Source organism: Jaculus jaculus, chromosome X (genome assembly GCF_020740685.1).
Source record: "Jaculus jaculus isolate mJacJac1 chromosome X, mJacJac1.mat.Y.cur, whole genome shotgun sequence".
In the NCBI taxonomy this organism is placed as follows: domain Eukaryota; kingdom Metazoa; phylum Chordata; class Mammalia; order Rodentia; family Dipodidae; genus Jaculus; species Jaculus jaculus.
The window spans coordinates 1,060,224-1,082,073 of NC_059125.1; the positions used below are offsets into that span (position 1 = coordinate 1,060,224).

The following is a 21,850-nucleotide window of genomic DNA, read 5'->3' on the forward strand; positions in this document are numbered from 1 at the left end:
TAGATAGATGCACCAAAGAATGAGAGTAAAGGACAGGACAAAGTAAAATTCTATAAGCAACCAAAAATCAAGAGAAAGGAAAGAAGGGAGGAAGAGAGAGAGGGGAAAAGGAAGAGGAGAAAGGATAGCTTATATGAAAAAATCCATAGAATTTTTATGATTATTTGTTAAAAGGGAAATAAGAAAGAAAAGGTCATATGCTGACAAAGGAAAATTTCTACTAAAATATAAGTGATAAGCAAAACAACTAAATAATAGCAAAATGATTCCAAAGATGCTAAAATGATTTTGACTAGTCTAACCATAGGTTTTTGCTAAGCAAAGCTCTACAAGAAATATGAAAGCAACTCTGAATTCCTGCTCTAAGAGAAATATTGCAAATATCTTAATTGTGTATTTCATCTCAGTTTATTTTTGATAATTTCATACATGTATATATTTTGATCATAATCACCCACATTAACCTCTCCTCTTCCTTCCACTCCCCACCAAACCACCATTTCTTCCCAACTGACCCTCTTCCTACGTTCATGGTTTTTAAGAGAAAGATGCTAAGCCATGAATTCACACAAGATCAAAAACATCTTCAAACCTGAGGAATTGGGTATTCATATTTACTTCCTGTTAAGTACAGTCAGAACTGACTTCCCTTAAGAGATTATTTGGGATACATCGCTTTGTTCCCTGATATTTGGGTACATCCTTGCATTGCCATGTCTCTGTCACCTGCTGAAAGGTAACATAGTGCTCTCAAGAACAGGCAAGAACCCTGACCTTTTTTTTTTAAAAAAAAAAAAAAAACACATTTCCATTCCGAGGTGGAGAATATTTTCCATGCATTTCTTTCTTTTGCATAATCAAATGAAAAAAAAAGATGATCTTATTATAAACTCAGCAGTGTGTGGGAAAGGACATTTTGATAGTCTGGGGCTCATTAATCACCTGGTCAATGTCCAGGGGTATGAAATGGCCCTGCTATGTGGGTGATTAACATCTAGTTCTAACCGTTCACGCCAAGTGCTTAATGGGAGTTTTCACAGGGGGAAAACTCTTCAATGAAATTGAGTTTATCTACTGGGAACATATTTAAGCTATTTGGAACTAGAAAGGAAGAACTTTAAATTTGAGAAAGTAAGCAGATATAAAGCAGGAACCCATGAGGATTCCTTAAAAGGGAAATTGCTTACCAGGAGAGTTTAGCTTTTATACAGCAAACAAGGACTCTTTCTCTCTCTTTTTTTTTTTAAATTTATTTATTTGAGAGTGATAGATAGAGAGAGAAAGAGGCAGAGAAACAGAGAGAGAAAGGGCACGCCAGGGCCACCAGCCACCGCAAACGAACTCCAGATGCATACACCACCTTGTGCATCTGGTTTATGTGGGTCCTGGGGAATCAAGCCTTGAACCAGGGTCCTTAGGCTTCATAGGCAAGCACTTAACTGCTAAGCCATCTCTCCTGCCCTTTTCTCTCTCTTTTTAACAGTTAAGCATTACACACAAAGACAATGCCAGTCAATGAGTAATCAATATTCTTTCATTCAATTATACACAATAACCATGCAAAAATGACTGCCCTCTCAAATCTTTCAAATTAGTATAAGCAGAGAGTTACTAAATGCAATACATAAACAAAACATGTGAGGTGGGAAGATAAGTATACACATAAATACAGATAGTAGAGTGTTAAATTTCAAAATTCTCTCTCTAGACCACCTCCTCCCAATAGGTGTGCCCAGGACTAGGTAATCCTGGTGTATTAAAGAAATTGACCAAGCCTTCCTGCTCCAGGGCCTGGAAAAGGTGTGTCTCCAGACCTCCTCCCAGCTGCTACTCTGACAATCCAACCTCACTTCCCTGAGGCAGTTTCTGCAGGCACTCCAGAGAACCCTAACAACTGGCCATAAAATGAATCCCTCCCCAAATCATGTAGGCTTAAATCACCTTGAGTCACAGGTGCTCAACTCCATTCCTTACCTGTGCAGTTTTCTCCCTCCCTTTCCTGAGAGCCTTTCAAATCTTCTTTCTTCCTTTACTCTAGTTCCTAGGCTTCACTCTCTTTTGCTTCAGATTCTATCAGTCTTTCCTGGCATTCTGTATCTTCCACCCATTTTGCTTTGGTCCCCCCATTCTCTCCTGGCTTTAAATAAAACCTTGGGCCCAAGATACAGTCTGCCTTGGTCCTCTATTGTGAACCCTGAAAATGACAAAGAGGTTGGTCACCTTGACCAAGCTTCACATTTTGATATAAAGTGACTCGCATTTCAATGAGCACTTAAGACAAGTTTGGCAGTGAACTTGTCAATGTACAAAGACAGTGTAGAGAGGGTATTATCTCCAACAGAACTACTTGTGATAATGAAAATATTCTACATGCAATAGCCTCTGGTAATTTGTGTTTACAAAGCCCTTAGTACCATAGAGATTAAAATCTCACCTCTATTTCCTTTGAATGTATCACTGATGCTATTTATTTGAGAAAAATAAATGAAACACAGGGTGGCCTTAAACTTGCTATGTAGCTGAACTTTTGATCGTCCTGCCTTTACCTCTACCTCTGTACAGATGAGATTCCAGTCACGTTCCACTATGCTGAGATCATGCAGTGCTACATGTTGAATTCAGGATTTCATACATGTTCAACAAGCACTCTATAAACAAAGCAATGTCACAAGCCTGACTGATATTCTTTCTTAAGATTTATTTATTTGTTTGAGAGCATGAGAGGCAGCCTCAGAGAAAGAGGCGGGGGGGGGGGGAGGGAGAGCCAGTGCCTCCAGCCACTGCAAATGACCTCTAGATGCATGTGAAATTTTTGTGCATCTGGCTTTATTTGGGTATTGTGGAATGGAACCCATGCCATCAAGCTTTGTAAACAAGTTACATTTAACATCAAAGCCATGTCTCCAGCCCCACAGGCTGATGTTCTTTAGTCAAGAACACAAACTACATTGATGCATGTATATTCATGTGTATATGTGTAGAGGTATATGTACTGCGGATAGTCCTCAAACTTCTACTTTCACCAGACGTATTTCTTTGACAAGTTGGAACTCCAAACTTCTTCAAAATAATATTCATTCCATAAATTCATGGTTAAAATGCTTCTTTTCTTCCAGAGAAGTTAGTATCACAGCCTAACTGCCAAATCCTAGTCACAAACCAAACATAAATCTTAGAGTTTATAGAAGTGTAATGACCTTGAGCCCATAATGGGGTGTTGGGAAACTGTTTTATTTTATTCTTTCAGGAGGATAGGAATGACATTACTAGGTATCTGACTTCTGACTTGGGACCAGTTTTTCCTTATCTCTTCTTCCCTGAAGGAGTTCCCCTTCCCTAGAAACCTGATAGGAAGACTTAAATAAGATTACAAAGGGCATGGACACCTGGCATGGAAACTAGACTGACAAGCTCAGCCACAGTCCAGTAAATTCTCATAAAAAAACACTAATGGGAGTCAGCAGGTGGGCTTTCCCATTTCTGGGTGATCTGCCTTCTTTCCTTCTCTTAAGCTTTGTAATAAAATCTTTTGAAACTTCACCCTCTAAGATCTGTGTATCTTATTCTTTGAAATCCATAAGACAAGAACGTGGATGCCACTGATTCAGTGGAAGTTTTATGTAAGAATGACCATCTCATCCAGTACCCTATCTCTTGGATTGAAGCCCAACCAGGAGCCAAGAATGACTATGTCACTTTCAAAATACACCCCAAATTCCTGTATCACAACAGTGACCAGAGGGCATTAAAAAAGTGAAGCCTTACCAATCTATGAAAGCAAACATGATTCGTAATTTATCAGCTATCAGTTTGCTATATTGGAATATTGATCATATTACTGGATAAAACAGTACAGTAGTTTTTAATCCTTTTCTTTCTGCCCCATTTACTTACAAACTTAAGTTTTATGGTTTTTATGTTCAAACTAGGCAGTCAAATCATTTTCTGCAATACTGCTCTTTTGTCTCCAAAGGGAGAAAATACTGAGAGCCAGTCATATAGCCGTGAAGCCTTATAGGGCTTGGCTCCACGACTGTGCACCTCTGTCTTCATATCCTGAGATTTCTCCGTCATTTGGCTAGTCTTTATAGCTCTGCCTATAAAAACAAATCTTCTAAGAATACTCACTTGTGATCACCTAGCATGACTGCTTACTGTCAGGCACTATCTTAAGCAAACCTTTGTGCTGTGAACTAAAGTTCCCAAAAAGCAGTTGCACCCACTTAGAACAAGGCTGACTGACTAATTGGAACTTCTGGAATTGTAGAGAGATGCAATGTTCAGAGCAAAATTATCTTGGGCTATCTTTAGTTCCATTAATAGTCATTTACTTCCCATGGCTGTGTCTGACCTAACATCTTGTGACTATCAGGTAAAATCTTTCATAATGTACTAATAAACCACAAGCTTACAAAACCCAAAGGCTAAGAATGCCATCAGCATGTGAGGCAATGTTTCCACCAATGTATTTGAAAATTGTCTTGATTTGTGACTCATTTTGTTCTGTTACTATAAAATCTTCATGAAACTGCTACCCCATTGGAATGTGGTATTTAGGGTAACCTAAATCTGTATCCCCAGGCCATGGTCACTTACATTTGACTCCAGAATAAACTATATCTTATTCCCTTTGAGGTGAGAACAGTGATTTTTGTTTGCTGTTGTTGTTTTCCTAGTTAACAGTGTCATTTATTCTTAACTCACTACAAATCTAGTGAGTGAGCTATGACCTTTCCTTTCAGTTTACCACACTAATGAAGGAAAAATGTTCATTATCACCTCATTAAATATAAGAAGAATATGTAATAAAAATCTATCCATTCCCAGCTAAAACCTTGTACAACAGAATATCAGGGAATTGTATTAATTTGACAAGTGTGGTGGTTTCATTCAGGTGTCTCCCATAAACTTAGGTGTTCTGAATGCTGAGTTCCCAGCTGATGGAGAATTAGAATTAATGCCTGCTGGAGGTAGTGTATTGTTGGGGAAGGGCTTATGAGTATTATAACCAGTGTTTGGCACACTCTCCTGTTGCTGTAGTCCATCTTATGTTGGCCAGGAGGTGATATCCACCCTCTGCTCATGCCATCATTTTCCCTGCCATCATGGAGCTTCCCCTCAAGTCTGTAAGCCAAAATAAATCCTTTTTTTTTTCCCCAACAGCTGCTCTTGGTCAGGTGATTTCTGCCAGAAATACAAACCTGACTGTAACAAGTGATCTTTTATAAACTTGACAGTAAGCTGGGCATGGTGGCCCATTCTTCTAATTCCAGTTCTTGGGAGGCAGAGGTAGGAGGATCTCCATGAGTTCAAGGCAACCCTGAGAGTACAGAGTGAATTCCAGATCAGCCTGGGCTGAAGTGAAATCCTATCTCAAAAAACAAAAACAAAGACAAAAAAAATTGACAGTTAAACAGAGAACATTATGGTCTTTTTGAGTCAAGTGTTGATAATCAATTGGAAGTCTTAAGAAAAAATATATATGTATAGAACTGGAAATTTAAATTATATATAAAACTTTTACTGTTTACAGACTGGAGGATGTTTCTATAAAAGTAGAAAATAATTCTCTCATGAATATTACAATTAACAAATTAACAGCAATTCTTCTGAATTTTCTCTCAATATATAAATATTTACAACATATCAGCAACAGAAATTACAAAATAAAACTATGGGAAAAGTGTGCCAACTATGTTAGAATCAAAATTATCACAATTAAAGGTGTTATAGCCTCTTCACAATGTACTATAAAAAATTAAAATTCTGAATACAATCCTATACCATGTTCATAGGCTGTAAAACACAGTATTTTTAAAAAAATTATTTGTGTGTGTGTGTGCATGCGCGCACACGCATGCACATGCATGTGTGCATCCCAAGGTAACTTGTCACTGTAAACAAATACTAGACATGACAGTTTCCCTGCCATCTTTTTTTTTTGCACCTGACTTACATGGGTGGCTTGCGAATTTAGCCTACGCTTTCAGGCTTTGCAACAAGTGTGTTTAACCACTGGGCCATCTTCTTAGTCACTGAAAGCTCAGCATTTTTATGATATTAATTCTCTAATTTTTGGCACTGAGATGAATAGTAGTCTAAATGAGGGTCTGAGTATTTGTGTGGAAACTGGAAGATTAATTCACATATTTGTATAAAATATAAAGGGTTCAGGCTGGAGATATGGTTCTGTTGTTAAAGGTAATTGTTTGAAAATCCTGGAAAGCCAGGTTCAGTACCCTAGTACCCATGTAAAGTAATTAATATGCAGTGTAAAGTCATTCTAGTATATGCTCATACATACACATACATGCACACATATGTGCAAATAAATTTAAGTTTAAAAACAAAAATATAATGTAAAATATATAAAGACAAAGCCTTATCAAGGCAATATAAAAAATAGAAAACTATGAGGCTATTGTAAGAATTATAAGCCTAGTGAAGTTAACAGAGTGTGATATTGTCATAAAATTGGAGCATTATACCAAGTTGTCTCTTTGTAAAGTCTCTAAATTCAACTGAATATACATATATGCCTAATTTAGGGCAAAAGTAATACCACAGAGACTGGGGAGTGATCAATTGGGAAGTTAGCTGGTGATCCAGGCAGTTGAAGTTGAAAGTAAATGAGGAAAATATTGTAATATATGAAATACTCAACTATGAAGAACTCTTGAAGAGCAGAGTGGCTAAATTTATTGTGAGTGTGCTCAAAGGGAGTTGATCCAACTGCTCATGAACCTTTGAAAATGTGCTCCACTTCTTGGGTATGAAAAAAAATGAAACTTCCAACAGATATGAGGTATCCCTACCCATATAAATCAAAATGCTATACTCAAAAAAAAAAAAAACCAAAAAAAAAAAAAACAGACAATCCCACTAGGGAGAGGGAGTGGAGGAACTAGGATGTCACAGGCTACTGCTGAGGATGTATATTGTTATGACAACAGGTTGGAAATCTATTATTTTCTAAGTAGCAATGTATTTATAGCCGGAGAGTCCTATCTCCATGGAAGAATACATGTGCACAGGCATAGAAAAAACATATGATCGTGCCAGACCTAAGAGTACAGGGCTGCACTCCCAGGTACTTGAGAGGCTGAGGCAAGAGAATTAAAAGTTTGAGGCCAGATAGGACAACCTAATGAAACTCTGCCTCAAAAATTAAAAAACATTCAGGGCTGGAGGGATGGCTTAGCTGTTGAGGAGCTTGCCTGCAAAGCCAAAGGACCTCAGTTCAATTCCCCAGGATCCACACAAGCCAGATGCACAAGGTGGCGCATAAGTCTGGAGTTCATCTACAGTGGCTGGAGGCCCTGGTTGCCCATACTCTCTCTCTCTCTTTCTCAATCTCTCTCTCCCTGCATCTTTCTCTCTGTCAAATAAATAAATAAAAATATAAATAATTCAAAAATGACAGTGTATGTGTGTGTGTTTTAATGGTAGAGCACTTTGCTGGTATGCATGAGTCCCTGGATTTGATTTCCAGTACTGTAGGAGGAAAGAGGCAGATACACACATGTATATAACCTAAAATTTGAACAAAGTTGAGTTTATTGATAGCAGAAATAATGCATAAATCAAAGCATACATGTGAGTTCCTGATAGCAATGAGGACTTACTGCTCATGCAACAGAGCAGATTTGTTTAGTATATAAACTGCTCTTTGCAAGAAGCCAAACAGAAGTATAAACTGTGATTCCACTTCAATGCATTTAACGTAGAGGCCAAACAAACTCTCAGTTTTGTAAGTGAAAGTAGTGGCAGTGAATTGTACATACTTGAGATGTTTATCCTTTGATATTAGACCTTTATATTTTCTTTATATCACATTATCTCTCTAAATTCTTATATAATTAATGACATATTTTTACTAATATGCTGTATGTACAAGTTTAATTTAAAATTAAAATATACAATACACAAAATAAACTTTATAACTTAATCATTATGTTATATTAATTTTATCATATTATAAATTTTAATATGAATACATAAGGCTAATATCCTAATTTAATAAATTGTTAACATATTTCCCTTTCAATTAACTTATAAAATATAGTAATCATCTTTTTATTTTAATTTTATTTTTTTGATTTATTTTATTTTTTGGTATTTCAAGGTAGGGTCTCACTCTAGCTCAGGCTGACCTGGAATTCACTATGTAGTCTCAGGCTGGCCTTGAACTCATGGCAATCCTCCTACCTCTGCCTTCTGAGTGCTGGGATTTCAGGTGTGCACCAACATGTCTGGCTAGTATTTTTATTTATATATTTGCAAGCAAAGGGAGAAAGAGAGAAATAGAGAGTATGTGTATGCCAGAGCGTCTTGCCACTGCAAATGAAATCCAGGTACATGAACCACTTTGTGCATCTGGCCTCATGTGGGTAATGGGGAATTGAACCTGGGCTGGTAGGATTTGTAAGCACAAACCTTTAACTGTTGAGCCCTCTCCCCGGCCACAAAATGTACCAATCTTTTTTTTTTTTTTTTGAAATGTACTAATCTTGATATAGGTATACAATACATTTCAGCAGCTTAGAAGAAAATTTTGCTACAAGCACTGCACCAGCACCAGAAATCCTTATGAGTGGTCAGTACCGTAAGAAAACTGCACTTTAGAAGGAGAAAGAAAATTTCTAATACCAAAGTATACAAACTTCCTATTTTGCTTTATCCTTTTAAATGCATACAAGCAATAAAAAACTTTTAAAATAAGTCATAGGAATTCTAAAGTACTACTTCAATATTACAAAACAAATATTATGACTATAAAAAATTTTTAAAAAAAACCTATACTCAATATGAATGTGCCTTATATTAATTATCAAATGACAATCTTAAAGAAATATTTCCTTTTTTTACTACCATCACAGAGAGGCCTAATATATGAATGAATAAAACAAGACATAAAATGCCTTGGTGTTAATCTGGTGAGCATCAGATTACAAAATTGCTTTTAACAAGTAAATTAGAATGTTCTGTTTTCTTGTAGAAGAACAGGAAATACCCATACAATGTAGCAATTCAACAACTGTGAAAAATGCATGAAAATGCAGCAAGCTCATACACATAGATACAGCTGAGTGAAAAATAGATGTGTGGGGCTGGGGAGATAGTTTAGTGAATAAAGCACTTTCCACTCAAACTGAATGAAGTACCAGAGTTTTCCTCAGATCCCATGGAAAAAGCCAGATGCCAGCCATGGCAGACTTTTGTAATCCCAACACTGGATTGAGTGAGATAGGAGGTGGAGACAGGAGAATTTCCCAGCAGCCTGCGTTGAGCTCAGCAAAGAACAGCAGAAAGAGTATCCAGAGAGAAACCCTACTTCAAATGAGGTGTAAATGCAGAGGATTGACTCAAAAGTTCTCCTCTGACTTCCACACATATGCTATAGCAATCATATACCTTCCCGCACACATACACATGAATATGCACCCACAAAGCACAAATGAATATTTAAAAAATAAAAAAAAAACATATGCATAGGAAACTTGCTCTGTATCTGGCTTGTGTAAATTAAAATGTGATGCAGATTCTTGGAGATCAACACTGACCTACTTCAACATAGCAAAAAGCAAAACCAGCTTGTTCAGTGCTTGTTTGACTTAAATAATGTTCAACTTTTAAAAATATTTTTATTTCTTTATTTGTAAGCAGAGAGTTAGACAGACGCGAGACAAAGAAAATGGAATGGGCTGGGCATGTCAGGGCCTCTAGCCACAGCAAATGGACTCCAGACGCATGCACCACTTTGTGCATTTGGCTTTTACATGGGTGCTGGGGAATAAAACTAGGGTCATTAGGCTTTTCAGGCAAGTACCTTAACAGCTGCACCATATCTCCAGCCCCAATACTCATTTTTAAAAGGCTCTCTCCCTCTCTCCCTCTCCCCCCCCTTCTCTCTCTCTCTCTCTCTCTCTCTCTCTATATATATATATATATATATATACATATATATACATATATATATATATGTGTGTGTGTATGTATGTATGTATGTATGTATGTATGTATGTATGTATGTATGTATATTCAATTTGCTACTTACTTAAAGCAAAAGGCAATGAGGTAGAAAAACTAAAGCACTTAGATACCTTCAGGCTTTTTCCAATAAACTTTGACCTGCAGTTGGTTGTCTTGATAGAATGGAGCACCAATTTCTAGAGGGCGAGTGGGTCGTCTTCTCTGGAAAGGAGGCTGGCTTTGAATCATACCTTTTCTAGTTTTCCCAAGTTGTTCTTCTATGAGAAAGCACAATATTTTAATTTACTTATTTAGTAGAAAAACAAACTGTTCCGATTCATACTCATCACAGATCAAGGACAACCATAAAATAATTATAATATAAATGTCGCCAAAGTTTAAATATACATTGGGAGGCATAAATGTTGCTATTAAATTAAAAAGGCAAAAAAGACTGAATTACACAATTTATATTTTCATTCTCTACCTCCACTATTTCTTTAAGTGCTGTTATTTAGTAATAAGATTACCTTAAGTTTTACTTTTCCCTTAATTTTTCTCTTTTCCTTTAACTCCATCTTTCCTGGGTATTCTGATCCTAATTCCTAAAACCCACCTACTTTTAGCTGCTTCCTATCTACATTTATGCTTGCTAGAAACATTCTATGTCCTTCCCAAACCTCCTGTCAGCCACCCTTGTTCAAGATTTTCCTAGGTAAATTAATGTAAATTACATTTTAGTGTTCCTATTTTCTCAACTGGAAATAATTTATTTCTTCTCATGTATTCCCCCAACTAAAGGTAGAAGTTCTGTAGGACAAAGGCATTATATTAATCTTACTTGAGATGTATTTATTTCATCTAATGTATCCAATGCATCCTAAGCAGCCTGACTTGGTAAAGGGCATCTATGAGCTGATGTCTCAAAGACTGTACCCGTGGGGGAAGAGAGGCCTAGGTACAGAACATTTGTGATATCAGATAGCAGTCCATGACATGGGACTCACCATGTTTCTCTGAGTACCTTTTCTGTCCTTACCGAAAGAGTAATAAGCTTTACTGTTTTGATTCCTGCTGGTGTCCCTGGTGGCCACTGGCCTGGTTGGTAAGCTTCCTTGCTATTTTATTAACATTCATTCAACATCCCATGAAATAAAGCAGGATCCAGGAAACATTTCAAAACGGGCCAAATAGCCAATAGTTTTGTCTTTGTGAACCATGTTCTTTCTCCTAAAATCCCAATGACAATTTTAGCCCCAAAGAAGCCAGAGATTATATAAAAAATAATGAAATGAATTTATAAAAAAAAAAAAAACAAACAGGAGGACTGAGTGGGCTATACTTGCATAAAATTAAAAAAAAAAAAGTAGAATTAGCTTAGACAAGGACCAAAAAATGTAGCACTGAAAAATCTTAAGAATCAGACCCAGCTTTAGGAACAACAAAAAACAAGGCAGTTGGGATTTAAGCCCCCAGACATGTTACCATCACCTATTTCCCAACTCATGTGCTTCAGTATGAGGAGATCACAAACCTCAATGCTTGCCTTTAAAAATGGGTTTGAGTTCCCTCCTTAATTCAGAAGCTGCATAATGAAAGCTGTGCCCTTTGATGCAAGATTCTTCTACAAGCTAAAACTCCAATTACCCATAGAAAGGTGCATAAACTGAAATTACTATAGACTGATAAGAAACACGTTAGCAAATATTTTTTTGAAATTTTGCCAACTATTTTTTTACTCATCAGACAAATTACTGATAAAAATTTTGAACAAGAGAGGGTAAATGACAAAATTTTGCAGTAAACTTACTAGTTTGTAGTTAATTATTTCTAAATTATATTATCACTCAGCACTATGAGGACAGTGGTTTGTACAGTTGTATTACATATTACTCATTTTTTTATTAGTTTTCTATTCAGCAAATACAGGCAGTTTGGTACCATTATTAGGCTCATCCGTGATGTTAGCAAATTTTGCTAATGAAACTGTAGTGTTCATATTTTGGGGGAGGTGGGAAGAGGTATGAAATAAAAGGTTAAATGGGAGTAACATTCCCAACCAAGGGAGGGCAGGATCCATAAAGGAGATCTGGGGCCCCAAAGGAATTACCAATCCGTCCTCACAATAATAGGTCCACTGTAGCTTCTCTCTCATGCTTTTATGAAAATGGAATCATACTTTGAACATTTTAGTACAAGGAATTCAAATCTGTGCTTGTGTAATGGAGTAGCCCTCCCTAGGGTATTATAATGTGCAGGCAGTATTAGCCCTACAGAGACCCAGTATTAACAATGAGCTAAAGAGTCCAGAAGAAAAAGCAGGAAGAGGCCACACAACTCACAGAAAGCATTTCTTTGAGTCAAAGAGTGTGGATCAGCAATAAAACACGTAACTATGAAGCAAAAGACCCTGTGTTTGGAACTGCAAAAGATGCTGAGAATGTAGCTTAGTTGGTTGAGTGCTTGCCAAACATGCATGAAATCCTGGTTTCTATCCACAACAACATATAAGACTTGCACTGTAGCCTGGGCTATATGGAAATTTGACTCAAATAAATCTACATTCAAAAAAAAACAATAATTTATTTCATTTTAAAAAATGGAAGCACCAGGCCCTCTTGTCATTGCAAATCAATTTCAGATACATGCACCACTTTGTACATCTGGCTTTATGTGGGCACTGTGAAATCAAATCTGGGCCAGCAGGCCTTACATGCAAGCATCTTTAACCACTGAGCCATCTCACCAGCTCATTTATTTCTTGACACCACCCGGAAATTGAAAAATCTTCCCGATTCTACCACCAGTCTCTAGTAACTAACAAATTAAGGCTGTAAAATGTTCAAAAGCTTATTTTTGTTTCCTTTTACCTCTCTCTCCACATGCATATATGTGTGTGTATACGTGCATGTAGAAGCCAGAGAACAACAACATTGGGGGATGTCCACCTTTCTTGAGACAATCTCTTAGTCTCATGGAGCTGACCAAGTAGGCTAGATAGGCTGTCCAGTGATCCCTAAGGATTCTCATATCTCCACATCCTCAGGCATATGCCATAGGATCCAGCATATTTTAAATTTTATTTCTATTTTCAAGCAGAGAGAGATAGAGAAGAGAGACAGATAGAGAGTATGGGCATGCCAGGGCCTCCAGCTATTGCAAATGAATTCCAGATGCATGCACAACTTCGTACATCTGGCTGTACATGGGTACTGGGGAATCAGGTCATTGGGCATTGCAGGCCTTAACTGCTGAGTCATCTCTCCCGCCTGGACCCAGCATTTTTTTTTAATATTTTTTTGGTTTATTATTTATTTATTTGAGAGTGACAGACAGAGAAAGAGGGAGAGAGAGAGAGAGAGAGAGAGAGAGAGAGAGAGAGAGAGAGAGAGAGAATGGGCACACCAGGGCTTCCAGCCATTGCAAACGAACTCCAGATGCATGCACCCACTTGTACATCTGGCTAATGTGGGTCCTGGGGAATCAAGCCTCGAACCAGGGTCCTTAGGCTTCACAGGCAAGCGCTTAACTGCTAAGCCATCTCTCCAGCCCTGGACCCAGCATTTTTATGTAGACTCTGTGGATTAAACTCAGATTCTCATGGTTGGAAGATGAGTACAATAACCACTGAGCAATTTTCACAGCCCCATATTTATGTTTATGAGTTATTTAATCTAGAACGTGGGGAATTTGCCTGTAGATAGCCAAAGATGGAAGTGAAGACAATACACTCAATTTCTATGTGAATTCTGCCTTCTTCTTTTTTAAGACCCCGGGCAAGCCTTATTCTTTCATTACAGATATATGAACATACTTTTATATATTTAAAGATTCAGCTATAGTTGCTTTACAAAATGACTTCAAAAGTTGAAATGTATCCATAGGAGTGTGCTTTAGATGAGCCATGGGTAAAAGTTAGATAATGTGCATACTTCAGCACTGGAAGTGAGTCTCTGTAAGATTATCTCTTCCACTTTCATTAGTAAAAAAAGAATTAATGAAGTCCTATCTACTGTACTCCAAAGATATATGAGATCTTCTTTATATCTATTAATATGTATGTGGTAAGATAATCTAATATATATTATATCTTCAAATGTCTAAATTTTAATTAATTTTATGCACTAAGATTGAGATTATTTTCTTTCTATAGCTCATGTATATTTTTAAATATTTTACTTTATTTGTTTACTTATTTGATAGAGTGAGAGAGGGAGATAGAGAATGGACACACAAGGTCCTCTAGCCACTGCAAATGAACTCCAGACACATGCACCACCTTGTGCATCTGGCTTACATGGGTAGTGGGGAATTGAACCTGGGTCCTTAGGCTTCACAGGAAAATGCCTTGAGTGATAAGTCATCTCTCCAGCACTTCATGCATATTTTCGAGAGATGGAATATTATTTCAGCTCCAAGAGACACTTGGAAACACTTGGAATCTGTCATTGGTGAAAATATTTCTCCTATCTCCAAAGAAACAGGAAACATTTAAAATATATACAGTGTTGTGTCCTGCTTTATTCAGGGGACCTTTTTATAATACTACACAAGCATTCTATTATCATGATAATATCTAGCAGCTTGAAGACCTGGAAAAATGTAACGTAAAAGTAATTTACACACTGACATTTAGTAATCTACTTTCTATAAAACATAATTTCCCTTCCCTACACTATAAAGTTATACTTTTGCTCTGCTTCTAGTTGGTTCGTGATGAAATAGAAGTGTTCTTATAAGTCATGTACTCCAGTGTTTATGAGGGTATATATATCGACATTGGAATATGAAATCCCAATAAACATTAAACTGTATCCTACATAATCTGTTGTTTAGTGGGTCTCTTCTGAAAAATAAAACCAAACCAAAAAACAATGTGGGTTCATACAGGTAGTTTTCAACATTTTTTGTTCAGCTTTTCTTTCTGTACTTTTCTGAATCATTCTTTAGATAAAATGGCCTTTGATGGGTTAACTGTCAGATCTTCATTGGCTAGGTTAGACAAAATCTAATTTCAAAAGGTTATTATAAAAGTGGGGTTGGGTCTGGACAGATTGCTTAGTGATTAAGGTGCTTGAGTGTGAAGCCAAAGAATCTAGGTTTGATTCCCCAGGACACACGTAAACCAGATGCACAAGGTGGCACATGCATCTGAAGTTCATTTGCAGTGGCTGGAGGCTCTGGTGTGCCCAGTCACTCTCTCCATCCTCTCTCTATCTGCCTCTTTCTCTCTCTCCCTCTCTTTTTCAAATAAACAAATAAATAAATATGTTAAACATAAAATTAAAGAGGAGTTGGGAGGTAGCTTAGTCAGTGAAGTGCAGGCATGAAGGACTGAATTTGATTCCCAGAATCCACATTTTAAAAAAGCTGCTGGCTGACCTGATGGTTCAGTGTGCTTGCTTGCAAAGTCTGAGACTTGAATTTGGTTTTCCAGTACCCACATAAAATCAAATGCACAAAGTGTTGCATGCATTTGGAGTTTGTTTGCACTGGCAGAAGGCCCTAATATGCTCATTCTCTCTCTCTCTCTCTCTCTCTCTCTCTCTCTCTCTCTCTCTCTCTCTTAAATAAATAAATAAATAAATAAATAAATAAATAAATAAATATTTTTTTTTAAAGTGCTGGGCTTAGGGGTCTGCTCTTTACAATAGCTAGCCAATCTAGCCTAATTGGTGAGCTCCAGACTAATGAGTCACCTTGTCTCAAAAAATGTTGAAGGGTAAAGGGCTTGTCATAAGGACCTGAGTCTAGATTTCCAGCACCCACATAAATTCTAAGCATGGTAGCAGATACCTGTAATGCCAGAGCCAGAGGCAGAGAAGCTGGTGGGCTCACTAATCAGCTCATCTACCCAGATTGGTGACCGTGAGGTATATTTAGAGATTTTGTCTCAAAGAATAAAGTGGACAGCAATTGAGAAAAACACCTGATGCTAACCTCTATTCTCAACAGGCATATATGTGCCTGCCTGTAGACCTCTCCTTTTAGGGCTTTGTTACCTGGAAGGCTTGATTTTTGGAGAAACGGAACTCTGTCTATGCCACATGACAGGGACACAGACATTAAAGCTTTAAAAAAATACAGAGAGAAGACGGTAGCCAAAATGCTAAGCAGATCTACCCACTGTAAGATGAGGTCATAGGCACAGGATAACTGAGTAATATAGTCTTGAAAATGATTATGATATCATTATTACACACTAAGGACCAATCATGCATGCTGTGGGCATACAGACAGATCATCCATGTTCTTAGGCCTGATAAACATTTTTAGTTCAGTGGACATAGATACCTGAGTTGGGAAGGAGTGGATCTTAAAGCCGCATGCATCTGCTATATAATAGAGAATAAAAATATGTTTAAAGGAATTAGTGTGTATAAACTTACAGGGAAGGATTAAGATAAAACTGTGTGAGAGTTAAGAGGATTGCAGAAGGAGCTAGCTTAGAGATCCCATCTACTTGCCAGGGCTATGTGGGGATACCCCAGAAAAAGTGAGATAGCAAGATATGTATATTGGTCTATAAGCAACCAGGGTTCAATACAAGGTTTATGTGTGGGCTGGACCACAACCAGACTCTTGGTGATGCAAACTCAACAATGGCAAGTCAATGTTGGGTATTTTTCCCCTGACTCTTGGTTCTGGGAATATGCACATATTAAATTATGGAAGTTTGTAATCCCATACAAGTGGCTAATGGGGAAAGAATGTTGTTTATTGGAAGAACCAAAGGAGTCTACAGAGGCATTGCTTATTTTACAATAGACGAACTCTCCCTTTTCAGGACAAAAATGTTTCTGGATGAAGCAGAAGGTTAAAGGACTTGGATATGGTAGAGGTAGGAAAAGGATAACAGAAAGGAACAAAAAGTAGGAGAGTTGAAGTTAAAAAAAAAAAATGAAGACACCTTGGTGTTGAGAAGAAGTGACAGAGGAGTGCTCAGAACTGGAATATCTCAATCACACCTTCCAAGGCTCAGGGTCCAATGCAGAGAGGTGGCAGAAAGAATGTAAGAGCCAGAGGAAGGGTAGGACTCCTTACAACATGCTCCTCCAGACACAAAATGGCCTGAATATTCATGACCTCACAGTGTCTGACACTACCTGCACAAGACCATCATAAGAGGAGGAAAAGACCATGACATCAAAATAAGAGAGAGACTGATGAGGGGGATATGATGGACAGTGTGTTTCAAATGGGAAAGTGGGTGGAGGGAGGGAATTACCATGGGTTATTGTTTACAATTATGGAAGTTACCAATAATAATATTTTTAAAAAGTAAGATTTAGGGGTTAGAAAGATTGCTCAGTGGTTAAAGACACTTGTTTACAAAGCCAATGACCTGGGCTCAATCCACCAGTACCCACATAAACCAGATGCACAAAGTGGCACATGCAATTGGAATTCATTTGCAGTGGCAGGAAGCCCTGCTGTGCCCATTCATTCATTCATTCTCTCTCTCTCTCTTTCTCCCTCTCACTCTCTCTCTCTCTGCCTCTTTCTCTCAGTACCTCTCAAACAAACAATACTTTGAAATATATACATACATATATATGTGTGTGTGTGTGTGTGTGTGTGTGTGTGTGTGTGTATGTATGTGTATATATATATATGTGTGTGTGTATATATATATATATCTGAAGAGATGGTTTAGCAGTTAAGTGCTTGCCTGTGAAGCCGAAGGACCCCAGTTTGAGGCTTGATTCCCCAGCACTCATGTAAGCCAGATGCACAAAATTGTGTATGCATCTGGAGTTCATTGGCAGTGACTGGAGGCCCTGGCACACCCATTCTATATCTATCTGCCTCTTTCTCTCTCTGTCTGTCCCTCTCAAATAAATAAATAAATAAACAAAAATAAATAAATAGAATAACCCTTATTTTTTTAATAGAGAATTTAATAGGTCTAGGCCTTCTTGTATCCCACAGAGAACAATCAACTCCTACCAAATCAGAGATACAGAGACACAGAGCTGCCAACACCTCATCACTGAAGCAGACCCAAAATGAACCCAACATGACTCAGAGAAATTTTGTGCAAGAGGTTGGCAGAAAGAATGTCAGAGCCACACGTTGGATCATGATACACAGAGACATTTCCTCCTACCCACAACTGTGGGCTAACTCCACAATGCGTGACCCATATACCTCAACAAGGAGGGGCTAGGGGAAGGGGGTAGGACATCAAAGAGGCTAACAATGGTACCAACTTGACTGTATTCACTGAGTATAAAATTAATTAATGAAAAATGATAAAAATAAATAAATAAATAATTCTGTTGAATAGGTCTCAGATGAGGAAGAAATCTGTAATTTGGCTATTATTTATTAAAAATGCATTGATTACTGTTTAAAGAATAGGTAATTTAGAAAGAGTAGGTGGGCTCAAGGGAGATGGATTAGTAGATAAAACTGTAGCACAAGCAAAAGGGCATAAATTCAATCCCCAGTACCCACATAAAAATACTGGGCATGGTGGCATATGTCTCTAATCTCAGAAGATGTGAAGATGCATGGAGTTCATAGGTCTCACTGGATAGGCAGTCTAACCAAGTAGGTAAGTTGCAGGTCCAGTGAGAGAACCTGTTTCAAAGAATAAGATGGATAGCAAATAAAGAGCACATACAATGTCAACCTTTTGCCTCCATAAGCACATGTAGACACATGCACACATGTGCAGGCACATGTACAAATACCAATACATGTTACATACACATGTATGCACACTATAATACACAGCAACTGAAAGAAAGGGAAGGAACATGAATATACATTATCAAACTATTTTCATTTTCTAATAAAGATATGATAAGGTCAGGACAAGGAAAAAGGAGTAGAGACAAAATGACTTCTTGAGAAATTGAATTTCTAGACAGAAAAGAAAATGACTAGTGAGTTCCTGATCTTTGGCTTGACAAAGGAAAGACTAGAGAAGCCATGTTCTGAGAAGGAAGACGCAATAGTTCTCTTTAGGACGCAATATGTCTGGAATAGATGCTGCCATCCAGATGTGGTGGTGAGGGCAGTTCTGCATGAGACTGACTGGTCAGTTTGGAAAGCCAATGGACCCAGGCTGGCTGTGAAGCTATGGCAACTCAATTAGACCTTCAAGGGAAAGAATGGGCTGGGACCACCTTCCCTCTACCACAGGCTGAGTTTCTTATTCTGCACCTGGACTGCTTGTATTTACACATGCCCTTCCTTTATTTTATTTTATTTATTTATTTGAGAGCAAGAGTAAGAATGAGAGAGAGAGAGAGAGAGAGAGAGAGAGAGAGAGAGAGAGCAAGAGAATGGACATGCCAGGGCATCCAGCCACTGCAAATGAACTCCAGACACATGTGCCACTTTGTGCATCTGGCTTACATGGGTCCTGGGGAATCAAACCAGGGTCCTTTAGCTTTACAGGCAAGTGCATTAACCACTAAGCCATTCATACAGCCCCATGTGTTCCTTTTAAGCATACTACTATTTGTCCTTTGGGAGTCTACGGATTATTCATACTTCTAGACATCAGGAGCCAGGACATGCCTTTCCATCCCCATCTTTGCATTAGTTATCTCTGTTTTCATTTTTCCCTGTAGCTCTCTGTGCATGTATCTCGTTCAATAGTTACTTCCTCATTGCTGGGACAAGATAGCTAACAGGAAGTAAGTTAAACAAGGAAAAGGTTTATTCTGGATTACAGTTATGAAGGGATATAGCCAATCATGGCAGTAAAGGTATGGCAGCAGGAGCTAGTAACCAACTGGCCATGTTGCATCTATAGTCAGGGAGTAGGGAGAGGAAACAGAAAGTGGAGTGTGACTATCAAACCTCAAGACCTGCGTCTAGTGACCCTCTTCCTCCAGCCAGGCTCCACCTCCTACAGGCTCCACACCTTACCAAACAGCACCACCTGCTAAGGAGCAAGGATGTGCCAAGGGGACTAGGTCACATTCAAACTAAAGCATCTCCCAAATTAAAAAATAGCCACTTTGGGTTGGAGAGATGGCTTAGCTCTTAAGGCATTTGCCTGCAAAGCCTAGCGACCTGAATTTAATTCCACAGTGGCCATGTTAACTCAGAGGCACAAGGTGACACAAGTATCTGGGGTTCATTTGCAGTGCCTAGAGACCTTGAGTGCCCATTCTGTCAGTCTTTCTTCTATCTTTCTTTGTAGATAAATAAATATCTAAAAAATTAGCTACCTCAAGGCATAAACAAAACTACCTCTAGTGGTGGTTCAAAGGGTATATGTAGCTAAGCAGGGTGATGCACACTGGAAATCCAGAACTTGGGAGGATAAGGAAGGAGGATAGAGCTCAGGCCAGCCTGGGCTACACAATGTGAACCTGTCTCAACAAAGAAAATGGGTTGTTAGTGTGTGTGTGTAAGTATATGTACATGTGTATGTGCATATAAAGCCCTCTCTCTGGAGTTGTGGTTTCCACATATGTAGCTTAAACTAAACATGGATCAAAAATATTTGGAAAATATTATCATTATAAATATTATCTTATCATTTTACCCACACAATAAAGAAAAAACTCATTGGCATAATGCTTACATTGGATTTGGAGTTATGCGTAATAAAGTGATGATTAAAAGTATATGGGATAGTCACTGTTTATAGGAATATACTGTGCAATTTTGTATAAGGAACGTGAGTCCAGTGAGGTTTTGGTATGTGTAGAGTGGTAGTCTGCCTAACAATCTCTCACAGGTATTGAGAAATACCACATTTCCTTGTCCATATGTGTGTATACATACAAATGTGCACACCCTACTTATAGAAATTTATGGGATATAATGCCTAAATGTATAATATAATATAGTATATATTATATAATATATAATTATATTATATTATAATGTTATAACATATAATATATAATATATATAATATTGTGTAATGCAGTATAGTATTCCCAGCATTAGCCATTAATTAGAATTAGTAATGCCATACCTGAGAGGAATTCTATTTCAATGGATGAATGAAGCTGAGGCGAGGGAGGTGGCTCAGTGAGTAAGGCCCTTGCCATCTAAACATATACCTGAGTTCAGATTACCATAACCCACATAATGCCAAGCAGGCATAGTGGCCTGCCTGGGAAGATGAAGACAAGGGCAAACTCATTACTTAGATGAGGCAAATCTGTTCAAGTGAATGACCCTGTCTCAGTAAGGTGTAGTGATTGCTAAAGACACCCTATGTCAAAGCCAGGCCTCCGCATGCATGTACACACACACATACTCACACCTGTGCCCCCAAACACATGAGCATGTATAAACATGCCTTGAAAAATACATAGGAATACTTCCATGAGAATTTACGGCACAATATTTTACCTAGGGAGATGGAGAAATGGTTCAGTGGTTAAATGAGCTTTCTCCACAAGCCTACCAACCACAGCTTAGATCCTTAGCACTCGTGTAAAGCTGGATGCACAGTGGCACACGCTTCTACAGTCTCAACACCCCAATGGGTCAGGAGAATCTTTAAGCTTTGGAGTAGTCTAGTCTGGCCTTCTCAGTGGCAAAACAAGAGAGTCCCTGTCTGAAACAAGTTTGAAAGAAGACTAACTCTTTGAGGTTGTCCTCTGACCTCCACATGCATAGTAGCTCTTGTGTGTGTGTGTGTGTGTGTGTGTGTGTGTGTGTGTGTGTGTGTGTGTGTTTATGTGTGTGTATACAGTATTGTACCTAGGTACAGTGCAGACATAAAAGCTGACCATTTCAAAACCATTCGTTCTCCAAAGAGATAATTTCCCAAACAAGTAGAAAGCTGTGTCTGTACTTTCTGGGAAGCATATTTGTATTCTTTATCCCAGGTGGTGAGGGATGGCTACAAGCAAGAGCAATCAGTGCATCTAATGCTGCCTAGCAATCTGGT

The 21,850-nt window shown here is 38.1% G+C and overlaps 1 protein-coding gene across 2 annotated transcripts in view; it reads right to left on the reverse strand.

Annotated features, from left to right (window-relative positions):
• The window catches only part of Anos1 (anosmin 1), a 178,688-nt gene that overhangs the window by 8,100 nt on the left and 148,738 nt on the right, over nt 1-21,850 (reverse strand). For both annotated transcript variants that reach the window (XM_045140836.1, XM_004667903.2), the window contains exon 9: nt 10,104-10,250. In XM_045140836.1, coding sequence (XP_044996771.1) covers nt 10,104-10,250 — 147 coding nt within the window. The remainder of the gene's footprint in view (nt 1-10,103; nt 10,251-21,850) is intronic.